The sequence below is a fragment of the Peromyscus leucopus genome, chromosome 15, assembly GCF_004664715.2.
Source record: "Peromyscus leucopus breed LL Stock chromosome 15, UCI_PerLeu_2.1, whole genome shotgun sequence".
Taxonomy (NCBI): Eukaryota; Metazoa; Chordata; class Mammalia; order Rodentia; family Cricetidae; genus Peromyscus; species Peromyscus leucopus.
In genome coordinates, this window is record NC_051076.1 from 24,522,562 (window position 1) to 24,536,361 (window position 13,800).

A 13,800-nucleotide genomic window follows, 5' to 3' on the forward strand; every position below is an offset into this window, starting at 1 on the left:
AACTAAGAGAGCCAAGACAAAGTGCCCTTAATAAACTCATATGTATGACTATTTTAAGCAATCATTATTTTCATAAAAATATCATATAAACTAGAGTTAAAATTACCCTAATATTTTTCACATAAATTTATAAGTACGTGCCTCAGTTTAAAGATATATATATATATATGCCTTTCACGGAAGTCACAGAGTTGTTTGACAGAAAATAATTGAGGAAAAGTTTCCATATATTTTCCAGACCTTCATGACTGAATAATTAGTAAAGTCTGTCACTATTCCTCTGTTACATAAATTGCAGTGTTTCTGTTTTGTCCTTGGCATTAAAAAGTGATGGTATATTCATCTTTTTTCCTGTTTTACATTTGCTTACTCTGTTAACATCTTTGTTAAGTGAATTTTTGGTCAAATATCTTAATATCATACATAACCCATTGACACTTGCTTTTGAATATTCTCACCACAGAGATACAGAAGCACACTCCTTATATTCAACTTTCATCAAATGATAAAATGTGCAGTTATTAATAGCTTGTTTATTTACATGAAAGGTGTCAATAGGTTTCCTCTATTCTCTAAAGGTGGAAATCATTGACAGACAACAGTCTCTTAAATATGTTATTGTTAAAACAATAAGTAATGGATGAAGGATAAGTATGATAAGAATACATTGTAATAAACTGGAAATTCTAAAAGATCTAATAAAATAAAGTTAAAGTACAAAAATGAATTAGTAAACAGGAATCAGTATGATGTGAATATTTAACAAATGAGATTTTGTTTTTGTGTATATATTTATGTACATATATATGTTTTCACAAACAAATAGCTGCTTTTTTTTTTTTTTACAATATATCTCCTGTTAGAAATAGCTTTCTCATGAGAAGTCCAACTTGGTACATATAATCTTTCTAGAAATATTGACCATTTGCGTCTTTAGATACTGAAAACATCTCAGTGTAGTGGTCACACTGCTGCTTTCCCTCCTGCTCTTTCCTCACTTATGACAGGTACAGAATGCCCAGAAATTGGCAGAGTCTTCTTATCAGTAGCATTATTTTTCCCATAGCTGTGGAAAGAAGAGAGATTGGATAACTTCCTGAGCATACTTAGAAAATGGCTAGGACAGGTTAGGTGAAAGTCTCAGTCATGTACTCCTGAATTTCACCTTTCTATAGAAGTCACAGAGTGCATGCTCCGTTGACTCCTGGAGGAAGTTAAACAATACACTAAACCAGAAACAATAGCCCAAGGTTAGTTTTCAAGGCTACTGTCTTTCTCATGACCTTTCTAAACGCGTTCTTCATATCCTTATTCCTGAGGCTGAATATGATGGGACTGAGGAAAGGGGTAATGATGGTATAAGGAACTGCTATGAGTGCGTCATCTCCTCCAGAGGCTTCTGGCTTCAGATAAGCAATGGATGCAAACCCAAAGTGGATGATGACCACAGTGAGGTGTGAGGCACAGGTGGAAAATGCCTTTTGCTTACCCTCAGCTGAAGGGATCTTGAGGACAGAAGAAAGGATGAACACATAAGTCAAGAAGAGGAGTAAGAATGTACCCACTAAGCCAAACATTGACATTAGTGTTACAATGAATTCTGTGAGGTCGCTGTCTATGCAGGACAGTCTCACAACTGCCCTCATGTTGCAGAAGAAGTGTCTGATGAGGTTGGGTATGCAGAAAGACACCCTGAATACTAGTGCAATTTGTATAAAAGAGACCAAGAATCCTCCAGCCCAAGCAGAGGCCACAAGTTGTCCACATACAACATTGGTCATAAGAAGAGGATATCTGAGGGGGTTGCAGATGGCCAGGAAGCGGTCATACCCCATCAAAGTGAGAATGATGCAGTTTGTTCCACCAAGGCCCAAGAAGAAGCACATTTGCAAGCCACAGCCTGTGACAGAAATGCGTCTGTCCTTGTCCAGGAGATCCACCAGCATCTTGGGGATGATAGTCAGGGTATAACAGGTCTCAGAGAAGGAGAGTGCACTGAGGAAGAGGTACATAGGGGTGTGGAGAGATCTGTCCACCCAAGTCAAACCCATGATGGTCAGGTTGCCTGCAAGAGTGAGAATATAGAGGCAAAAGAAGACCACAAAGAGGAAGGACTGTACATGTGGGTAAGCAGAGAAGCCTACGAGAATGAATTCCTTCAGGATTGTTTGGTTGATTGCCATTGCTTGGGTTCCTGAAATGTGAAAGAAGAAATAAATAAATCTTCAATCCCTCCTTAGTCTTCAATATTGTCAAATGAAATGCATTGTGTGAATAAAGAAATCACTCACAACATCAATCAATTTTCCATTCAGTTTAGTGAAACTCAGCCATGTATGTAGATGGTGTGATTTCCTAATCATCCATTTATTTCTTCAGCAATGAATTCTTAATTATATAATTATGACCAGAGGGATCATTTTTGACTATTTAAAGTATTTTATTGGCTGGTAATTTAATATTGGTGAAATACTCCTCCTGGTATTCAGATAAAAGAAATTCAGATCCATTAGCTGAGCTACATGTGGATAAAACTCTCAATGTTGAAAAAAATGCTGAGTGAGTTTTCAGCCTGGGGAAATTACTCAGTGGATAATACATTTGCTGAACAATCATGAGGACAGTAGTTCAAAATACAACACCTAAATAAAATATGGACAAGCCTGTATCCCAGCACTGAAGATGCAGAGGCAGAATACCTGGCTATTCAGACTATTTGGAGCTGGCAATCTCTGACTTCAGCAAAAACCCAGCGTCAGTGAATGAAGTAGAGAATAAAGAGGAAGACACTCAGTGTCAGCTTTGGGCCTTCATGCACATGTGTATCCATGCACACCCAAACATATATGCAAAACTCATACTCCCATGTAAACATGAAAACCATAATATAAAATAAAAGACATGCTGAAGGATAAAGGGACAGAGTTAGTTCTAACATAGATACTCCTAAATAATAAGTAGCCTGTAAATATTCACTAAGTAGAGACTGAGAATGATTTCTAAGTGCTATGGCTTACAACTGTTAGAGAAACCTTAAGTGATTTTTCTTCTTGAAGAAGGCACCTAGGTCCCAAATTATTAAAATAATACTTTAAAAGTTTTGCTTTTGATACTCTGAGAGGAAGGATGCATGAAACTTATAATATCCCAGCATTCAACAAAACATGGCATATCAAGTTGCAGTAAGACTAAAGCCTCCCCAGGTATTAAGGGTGGGCAAGGAGACCAAGTATGAGGAGCAGGGTCCCAAAAGCAAGTAAAGAGTGGGAGACAGTCCCTGTTCTCACTGTTAGGAGTCTCACAAGAGGATCAAGCTACACAACTGTAACATATATGCAGAGTGGCTAGATCAGTCCCATGCAGGCTCCTTGGTTGTTGGCTCAGTCTCTATGAGCCTTTATGAGCCCAGGTTAGTTGATTTTGTGAAATTTCTTGTGGTACCCTTGACTTCTCTTGCTTCAACAATCCTTTCTCCTCTTCTTCTGCAGGATTCCCCGAACTCTGCCTAATGTGGAGACCCTCCCTAATGTGGGAGACCTGCCTTTTCCTAAACAGAAACATAGGAGGAGTTGATTGAAGGGTGGGAACAGAGGGGGGACTTGGGGGAGGAACTGGCAGGAGAGTAGGGAGGGGAAACATCCCTGGGATGTAAAATAATAATAAATTTATTAAAAAATATCACAGCATTCAATTTGAAAATGGTTAGTTATCATGAGACAGCTAAGCCCTAAATGGGAGATATATACATATATATTTAGCACTGCCCCACTATCAAGGCTCTAGATACATTACAGAAAAGGAGGCAGAAAAAAATTGAGAACTGGATGATGGGAAGAATGTTTTGAGTTGCTGTCTTGTGGACATTATATGGTGACCCCAGTCATATTCATACAGCTACACAAGATCAAGTCAGCCGAAATCTCAGCATATAGAGCTGATGGTCTCCAGACCTGATTACATCTGATTCTCCACTGGCAGTTGATTGTTTCTGGAAGAGGAAAAAAAATTAGTCTTTATTGACTATCTGGCCACTGGTAGGTTTCTCATACTCCAGTGGAAACACCCATGCACTAATCGGTAGGTCTAATTGGATTGAGTGTTCAGATCTATGTGTGGTGCACAGATATGATTATACTTCATTGCATATAATATGCATATATATATATATATGCAATTTTCAAAAAATGAGAAAAGAATTAGAAAGAACACCCCAGGATAATCAGGATTAATAATGATTAGATCACGTGATATTGACAGTCTCAATATGTAAGCCCGATACAGGAGGTAATGAGATTGTGTTCATTTCCTGAATGATCAGCTCGTCATTAAAAAAGGAGAGACAAATGCTGTGAAATCAGTGTGAATTCTTCAGTAACTCTGATGTATTTAATCTTATCCTCCCCTGACTTCCACAACATGATGCCTGTCTTTATAATTAATATATTCGCCTTTCTATTACACAGAGCTATTTATCCTGTCTCACATGTCAATGTATTTGATAACTGAAATTTACAGAGTCTGCATTTCCCCAAATTCTTTCAAATGTTTATTGATTTTTCACTTCACTGCATAAATATGAAATGCGTGTGACAGCTGTGATCTGTGTGGGACAGCTGAGATTATCTCACTTTGTAAATAATTATATCTAGGAAGTGGCATATTTGTAACTGGAATCACACTGTTTTGATTCCAACTCCCCATTCTTTCCGCTCCCCCGTGTTTCCCTTTCAAGAACGGGACCATGATCATCATTTCTGCCTTTCTCGAGGTGATACTGCACAGCACTTTCAGAGGACAAGTAAGTGTTGTACGGATAAGTTAAGAATCAGAATGTGGCTAATCTAAAAACAGTGCCTGCCTTGCTTTTTCAGTACTGTGAGTTTTGAACATGTAGAGTTTCAGACTTTCTGTATTGCTTAGATTTTGTTCAGTCTAGATTAAGCTTCTTATGACAGAATCTGTCTTGCACTGTCAGAAGAGGCACAGGAAAACAATGTAAATATACTAACAGTTTCAGAGATAATACAAACCCTGTGGACTCCACCTGACATGTTTCTTTGATTCTTCTCTCTCCTTCCACCTGCTTCCATCATCTTTCTTTCCATGCTGTGCATGAACAATGTGCTCTAGTTTTCCTTCCTTTTTTTCCCCCTTTGTCATGTTGTCTCAGTAGCTTCTTATCTGTGAGTAATCATTTCTTAGTTGGAAGGTAGGGAGTTCTGTTCTCTTCATAGGTACCTTACAGCTGGTTGCATTTTAGGAAACCCCAGCCTTCCTCATGAGTCATTCTGTGTAAGCCTCCTTAGTATCTGAGTATACCGTAAGTCTTCCAGGCCTCAAAATTTGCTTACGCAGTATTACTCCAATTACCCCTAGAGTTACTTTTCTGTAACAATCTGGGATTTCACCCTTCCCCTCCCAGAAAAGTTAGGTCCCTCAAAACCTCTTCTGTTGTAATCTATCACCCAAACACATGCTAGTGGGAGTCGGTAGGACACCTCACACACCAATACTCTTAAGCTCTCTCACTCACTCTTCATGTAGCAACTCTGTAAGAAATTCAGTTCTATGTATTCTAAAATCAGAGGGTTAACTTATTTTCTTAAATCACATAACACGTTAGCAAAAAGGACGCTGATTTAGTTTCAGTGTCTTTAGAACAAAACCCATAACTTCGCTGTAACATATTATGTACAAGCAAATTCCATATTTCACCCAACCTATATAGTTACTTCCAACAAAATCACGGGGTGGGGGTTGCTTGCAAAACTGTCGTAAATAGAAGCATTTTGAATCGCAAACACAGGTATGGTGGCTCAAGCCTCTCATCCTGTAATCTCGGCACACAAAAGGCTGAAGCAGGAGGCTTGCTTAGTTCAAGGCCTGCCTGGGCTAAACAGGGAGCTCTAGGCCAGTATTGGTTAAAGTGTAGTATCTTTTTTTTTAAAATGAGCTGGAGAGATGGCTCAGCAGTTAAGAACACTTGCTGCACTTCCTACGGACTCTAGCTCAGTTCCTAGTACCCATATGAGGCAGCTCACACATGCTTGTAACTACAGTTCCAGTTATCGGAGCCTACCTACCTCATCTATTTTTGAAGTTGCCACTAAATTTACTGTCTCCAGTTTAGTTTGGGTGATCAATCTATGGTCTTCAATGACAAACAGAAACAGTGAGGAGGGGCATAGTCAGTGCTGTCCCACGGATACTTTCTTTCTGTGGTGATAATTAATTATGAATAAAAGAGAGCCAGCAGAGCTAGAATACTTTCCTACCTTTCATTTAATTAAATGCCAAGGCCAGTCGCTGTCACGGGTATATTCTTCTGGAAGATATTCTTCACAGTTTTGGTGTCAGCATTTGTTGTCTCCACTCATCAGAAATAAAAACTGAGTTATGAACATCACTGCTCTAAGGGTCTGGCTTCTTCTATTGCTGGGTATTGCTGTACCTTTTGTATTTGAATTTCTGCAGTTGGCAAGCATGGAGTTTTCTGAGTTTGTGCAGCTTTACTCTTTCTGTGGCTTTAGAGTTGTGTGATATTAGGGTTAAGTGACTAAGTAGGCTGTGCTCGTCCCTCACCAACCACTGAATGACTGCGGGTCATTGCTTCCTGCCACTGTGAGATGCTGTGTGATTATTATCAAAGGCTGAGACTCCCCTGCTCTTGAGGTTTGTATGGTTCTGGTTAGGAGAGCCCTGGAGATCCCTATTGTCTTTCATCAGAGAAGGAAGAAAACTTTCTTCCTCAACTTTATAATTTGGTCTCATTAGTTATAGGGCTTTGTGTAATATGCGACCTCTGATACATTTCTACAGATCCCTGGGGATTTGCTGCATGCAGAGTTCATCATGCCCACAAACAAAGCTTTCTGCTGCTCAGTGATTTTTTTTTGGTCTGGCAGGAAGCCCAAGTGGAAACTGGGAACCCCAGTGCTCATTGGGTTTTCTTTGACACAGATGCTGTTTTGAATAAAACTTTATTGAGTCTCCTTCCCCTTACTTCTTATTTAGAGTTTGGCCCTAGGCTGCAATGACCAGGCTTATTGGGCCTATATAAGCCAGCTATAACAACAACAAAAAGTAAAAATAAAAAAATCTTGCTATGTAAATGTAGTGGAAATCTCCCATCTGATCCTCTCCAACATCTCATTAAACGTATCTACTCCTTTCCTCCAGGTGATGTCTGGTTATCCCAGCTTGCATTCAACAAGAGTCCTATTGAATCAGTTTAGCAGGAACCCCTTTTGACCCATCATATTTCTCAGTAATTTCTCATCCACAGAACTCCCCCCCCTGTGCCATGGCTACATCTCTGCTTTTCCATGCTGTGTAAAAAGTTGTGTCTGTGCTCGATTTTTAGGTGGATAGCTTTCTTTCTTGATGTTTTGGTTTTAGTTGTTTATATATTCTAGATACTAACCATCTCTCAGATTTATAGCCAGTAAATATTTTTTCCATCCTGTAGGCTGCCTCTTCACTCAGTTAATTATATCTTTTGCTATATAGGATCCTTTTCTTTTTCTGAAGTCCCATTTATTAGTTGTTGGTCTTAATGCCTGTGCTGGCAGGGTATTGTTCAGAAAGTCCTTTCCTCTGTCAATGAGTTCAAGCCTACTCCCTTTTTTTTCTTCTATATCACATTCAGGGTACCAGGTCTTATGTTGAGGTCCTTGATCCATTTGGAGTTGAGATTATGCAAGATGAGAGACAAGGATCCACTTTCATTCTTCTGCATATGGCCATTTAGTTTAACCAGCACCATTTGTTGAAGATGTTGTCTTTTCTCCAAAGTGCATTATTGGCCTTTTTTTGGTCATGAATCAGATGGATGTATAAGTGTGGGTTTATGTGTGGGCCCTCTGTTATATTCCATTGATCAATGTGTCTAGTTTTATGCTAGTATCATGTTTTTCTTTTATTACTATAACCTGCACTATAACTTGAAATCTAGGATAGTGATCCCTCCTAAAGTTTTGTTATTGCTCAGGATTGTTTTGACAACCCTGGGTCTTTTTGTTTCCATATTAAATTTGAGATTTATTTAAATGGAGAATTGCGTTGAGATACTGATAGCTATTGCAATGAATCTTGAAGATGGTTTTGGTAGTTTGACTAAATTTCTCAAAAGATGAAATACAAATGGCTGAGAAACATTAAAAATTATTTATTTTCCTAAACCATTAGGAAAACACAATTTAAAACTACTTCGGAATTTCAAGTTTCCTTGTGGCTAAGATTTAAAACAACACCCCCCCCCACACACACACACAAACAAATGACAGCAAATATTGGTGTAGATTGGGGGAAGGGGGAAATTACTCATTGCCAGTGGAAGTGCTAATGGATGCATTCACTAAGGAAATCAGTGCGTCATTTCCTCAAAATGCTAGAAACAGATTTACCATAACACTCCTATGCATATACCCAAAGAATTGTACATGCTAGTATAGCTATTCTTGCTCATCCATGTTCATTGCTGCTCTATTCATAATATCCAGTGGCTAAGAGCACTTACTGTTCTTCCAAAGGAAATGAGTTCAAATCCCAGCATCTAAAGGGTGACTAAGAATCAGTTGCTCCAGTTCTAAGGGGATGCAATGTCCCTTTCTGGCCTCTGTGGGCACTGGACACATGTATTGTACAGACATATATTCAGATAAAACAATGAAATGCATAAAAACAAATAAATCTTAAAAAACAATGAATAGATAATAAAAATGTGGCACAATGGAATATTATTTAACTGTTAAGGAAATTGAAATTTTGGAATATACAGGTAAATTGATGGGACTGGAAATAATCATTCTGAATGAGGGAACATATCCAGAAAGACAAAAATCACACATTCAAAAAATAATTTGTGAATGTTAGCTTTTAATCTTCAGATATGTATTCTCTATTCTCCATTTGGAGCACTCACAGAGGCAAAGAGCCATATAGGGCAATTTTAAGGCAGTGGAGATAGAATGTAGTGGAGTATAGATGGATAGAAGAGAATTATAGAACAATCTGACCAAGACAATTCTCATATAAGAAGACATTTAATTGGGGCTACATCCTTATCCATAGGTTGAGAGAGAAGCTGGACCTAGAGAGACTTTTGAAACCTCATGACCAACCCCAGTGACACATTTCCTCTAGCAGGGCCAAATCTTCAATACTTCTAATCCTTTCAAATAGTGCCATTCCCTGGTGACTACACACTCAAATATATGAGCCTGTAGAGGCCATTCCTAATCAAATGACAACATTCCGCTAACTGGCTCCATATTATAATCTAAACAGATAATCAGTCTATCTTCAAAAGTCCCCACAGTCTCAACAATGTTTAAAAGTCCAAAGTTCAATGTCTCTTCTGAGGCACAAGGCAATCTCTTGCTGTAACCTCTGTAAAATCAAATAAAAAAAAAATCAGATCACATGCTTCCAAGAAACAATGGCACAGGATATACATGACCATTCCAAAAGGAAGAAAGGAAGCATAGTGAGCAAATACTGGAGCAAAACAAGAATGAAACCCAGCAGGACAGACTCCAAATTCTGCACCTCCATGTCTGATGTCAAAGAGCTCTTCAGGTCTCCAACTCTTTTCAGCTCTGTTGACTGAAACACACTTCTGTCTCTTGGGCTGGTTTCATACCTGGTTTACAGTAGGTATCCCATGACTCTGGCATCTCCAATACCTTGGGACTTCCAAGGCAGTCCAGGTTTCATTTTCACAGCTTTACACAGTAACCTCTTTGGTCTTACATTCAGGCACACCCCTGACACATACCTTGCCTCAGTGGCTTTTCTTAGGCATGGAGGGGGAGGAAGATTCCACAATCCCGTTTTATTTTATTTTATTTTATTTTTGCATCCTTTACTCTAAAGCCAGAATGATGTGGCTGAAGCTGCCTGGTTCTGCTGCTTGCTGGGGCTGGAACTTGACTGCCCCCCCTTTCAATTACATTTATACCAGCTTTCTGTTGTTGATTTTTTTTTTTACACTGATCAAGCTTTTCTTTAATTCCTTTTCACAAGTTCAAATATTACCTGAGTGAGGCCTTACCCCAGCACTGTCTTTCATGTTTCTTCCAGTATGGCCCAATAAGCCTTGCTTAAAGCATTCAACCACTCTCCTTGTTCAAAGTCCCAAAGTCTTCCATATTCCTCCAACAAATAGCATGATCAGTCCCGCCAAAGCAATATCCCAATCCCTGGTACCAATCTCTGTCTTAGTCATTGTTTCATTGTTGTGAAGAGATACCATGCACAAGGCAACTTATAAAACATTTAACTGGGGACTTGTTTACAGTTTCAACAGATCAGTTCATTATCAACATGGTGGGAAGCATGGTGACATGAATGGCACGGGAGCAGCAGCTGAGAGCTACTTCCTGATCTGAGAGAGAGGCTGGACCTAGAGTGGGCTTTTTAAACTTCAAGGCCTACCCCAGAGACACACTTCCTCTAACAAGGCCAAACTTCCTAATCCTTCTAATCCTTTCAAATGCTGCCATTGCCTTTTCCTGGTGACTAAGCATCCAAATGTAAGAGTCTATGTGGGCCATCTTATTCATAACACCATAGCTGGCCAACACATTATTCCATTTTGTAGACTGCCTCAAAGGTATAGTGATTGTTTCTTTTGTTTTGTGTAATCTCACGTGTTAATAAATAAGTATTTGCATTCTTTCTCTAAAAAACTTTGTTTATGTGATGACTTAAAATGTTTTACCTTTAGCACTTTGTAAGTTGCAATTCTTATATTAAAGTATTTATTACCATTTGAGTTGATCTTTGGACAGGCTGAGAGATATGGATTTAGTTTCTTTCTTCTGCACATGGATATCCAATTTTCCAAGTTCCATGTTCTAAAGAAGGTGTCTTTTATATGATGAGTATTTATGGTATCTTTGTCCAAACCAAAGTGAACATGGATATTATGGCTTCTTTATGGGTCCTCCATCTTATGCTGTTGGTCTACATGTTTGTTTTTATGTCAGTACTAAACAGCTTGATATTCCTTCAGCATTGCTCTTTTTAACTTAGGATTACTTTAACTATTCAGTATCTTTTGTGTTTCATATAAATTTTAGCATTATTATTTATTTTTAAAGATTTATTCATTTATTAAGTATACAGTGTTCTGCCTGCATGTATGCCTGCATGCCAGTAGAGGGTATCAGATCTCATTACAGAGAGCTACCATGTGGTTGCTGGGAAGACTTGAACTCAGGACCTCTGGAAGAGCAGGCAGTGTTCTTAACCCCTGAGCCTACTCTCCAGCCCCTGCATTGTTATTTTTTTTCTAGAACTTTGGTGAGGATTTCATTGAATCTGCAGATCACTTTTGATAATATAGTTTTTTCAACAATATAAATTCTACCAATACAAGAGCATGGGAGGTCTTTCCATATTCTACTGATTTCCTTACTTAGTTTCTTTAGTGTTTTGAAATATTTGTTATAGAGATCATTCATATTTATGGTTCTGTTTCTTACTAGATACTTATTTTTTTCCGCTAGTGTACTGTGAATGAGATCTTTTATCATGTTTCTTTCACAATAAGTTTGTAGCTGGTATATGGAAAAGTTATTGATTTTCTACCCTGCTGCTTTGCTGAAAGTGTTTCCAATGCTAAAAGTTTTCTGGTGGAACTTTCAGGTATTTAAGCTGTAATAATATTATCTATTAATTTGGATACTGTTGACTTCTTCCTTTATTACTTACATCTCTTGTGTTTCTTTTTCTTGTCTTATTGCTCTAGCTAAGACTCCAAGTATTGAATAAAAACAGAATAAATGGACTTCCTTGCTTCATTCCTGATGTTAGATGAAATTCTTTCAACATTTTACTATCAGTATAATGCTGGCTGTAGATTTGCTATACATAAGTTTTGTGTTGAGAAATGTTCTTTCTATCCTTGTTTTTCTCAGAGCTTTTACCACAACAGGAAGTTGAACTTTTTCAGAGGCCTTTTCTGCTACATTATCCTGTGTGCGTTTTTTTTCTTGTCTACTTATTATGTGTATTACTGATTCACATATATTGAGCCATTATTATATTCCTGGAATGGAATGGACTAGGTTGTGCTCAAGGTGCTTAATATGTTCCTTAATTTAATTTTCAACTAATTTATTGAGAATTTTGCATCTATGTTCATTAAGGAATTTTGTCTATAGTTTTCTTTTGTTGTTTCTTTCTGGTTTGACTATCAGAGTAATACAGACTTCATATAATCAATTTAATAGTGCTGCTTCTCTCTCTCTCTCTCTCTCTTTTTTTTTTTTGGTTGGTTTTTTCGAGACAAGGTTTCTCTGTGTAGCTTTGCGCCTTTCCTGGAGCTCACTTGGTAGCCCAGGCTGGCCTCGAACTCACAGAGATCCGCCTGGCTCTGCCTCCTGAGTACTGGGATTAAAGGCGTGCGCTACCAACGCCCGGCTTTTTTTTTTTTTTTTGAGCTGCTTCTCTTTATATCTGTGAAAAGCTGTTTTCAATGCCAGTATTATTCTAATATAAAAACCAGGCAAAGGCACAAAAACAACAAGGGAAAACTATAGGCCAACATCCCCAATAAAGATAGGTGCAAAAAATCCTCAGTAAAATAATTGCAAACTGAATAAAGAAGTATATAAAAATTATCATCTAATGCAATCAAGTTGGCTTTATCCTGGTGATACAGAGATAGCTCAACATACTTAAGCCAACAGCTGAAAAATCATATAAATTAAGCTAAAGACAAAAATTACATGATTATACCAACAGAAAAAGAAAAGGCCTTTTGACAAAATTTAATATAGCATAATGGCAGGTGTCCTAGAGAGAATATAACTGGAGGGAACACACTTCAACATGATAAAGACTATATATGACAAACCCACAGCCAAAATAATCCTAAATGGAGAAAAATTCAAAGCAACCCCATTTAAATCTAGAACACAACAGGTCTGTCTATTATCTCTACTCCTTTTCAATGTAGTACTTGAAGAACTAGCTAAATCAATAGTACAAGAGATGAAAATTTAAAGAATATTTATTTTTAAATATAAATTATTTTAGTTCCTTCTAGTTGTATACAAATAATAACCTAGTGGTATCATAAAAAAATTTGGCTTTAAACAATTTATTATTACATATGATTTTACTAGTCTTCTTTTTCAATTTTATATAAACAGTGTAGAATCTGTGACATTTGCTATATTTATTGAATACAATTTATACTATTGTTTTTGATTATTTTGATACATTTTTCCTAAAAGTTTTCTATTCATCATGAAATAACTTATATAAATAATAGTTCATATTTCAATTGCAAGCACTTTAAGTTTTATATGATTAGAAGACCTAGGAAAGGAAAAAAAATACTATTGACTTTATTCAACTTGTTCAATAAATGTTTGTAATTTTTTTATTTTTATTGATTCTTTGTGAATTTCACATCATGCATTCTGATCCCACTTGTCTCCCTGCCCCCTAGCATCTGTGCTCTGCCTTGCAATCCCCCACCATCAAACAAAACAAAATTTAAAAGAAAAACTAAAAGCCAAATGAGACAAAAAAAACAAAACAAAAAACAACAACACAAAAACAAAATGAAGAATCTTGCCATGGGAGCTGCTGTAGTGTGGCCTGTTGAGACACACAGTTTACTTGCAAGTGTTCATTTCCTGGTCTGGCTTGAGGCCCCTGGTTTCTGCTACACCACTGATAATGGACTCTCACTGTGGCTCCTCTTTGGTATCCTGTTGTTTTTGTCATGGAGATGCTGCTGTTTTGGATCTGTAGGTTCCTCCCCTTCACAGGTTCATTTAC

The 13,800-nt window shown here is 37.6% G+C and overlaps 1 protein-coding gene across 1 annotated transcript; it reads right to left on the minus strand.

Annotated features, from left to right (window-relative positions):
* Window positions 1–1,226: 1,226 nt before the first annotated feature.
* LOC114690606 (olfactory receptor 10X1-like) lies at window positions 1,227–11,388 on the minus strand. The gene is given in 2 exon segments (XM_028865422.1): window positions 1,227–2,211; window positions 11,357–11,388. Coding segments are annotated over 2 exon segments (1,017 nt in total).
* Window positions 11,389–13,800: the final 2,412 nt, after the last annotated feature.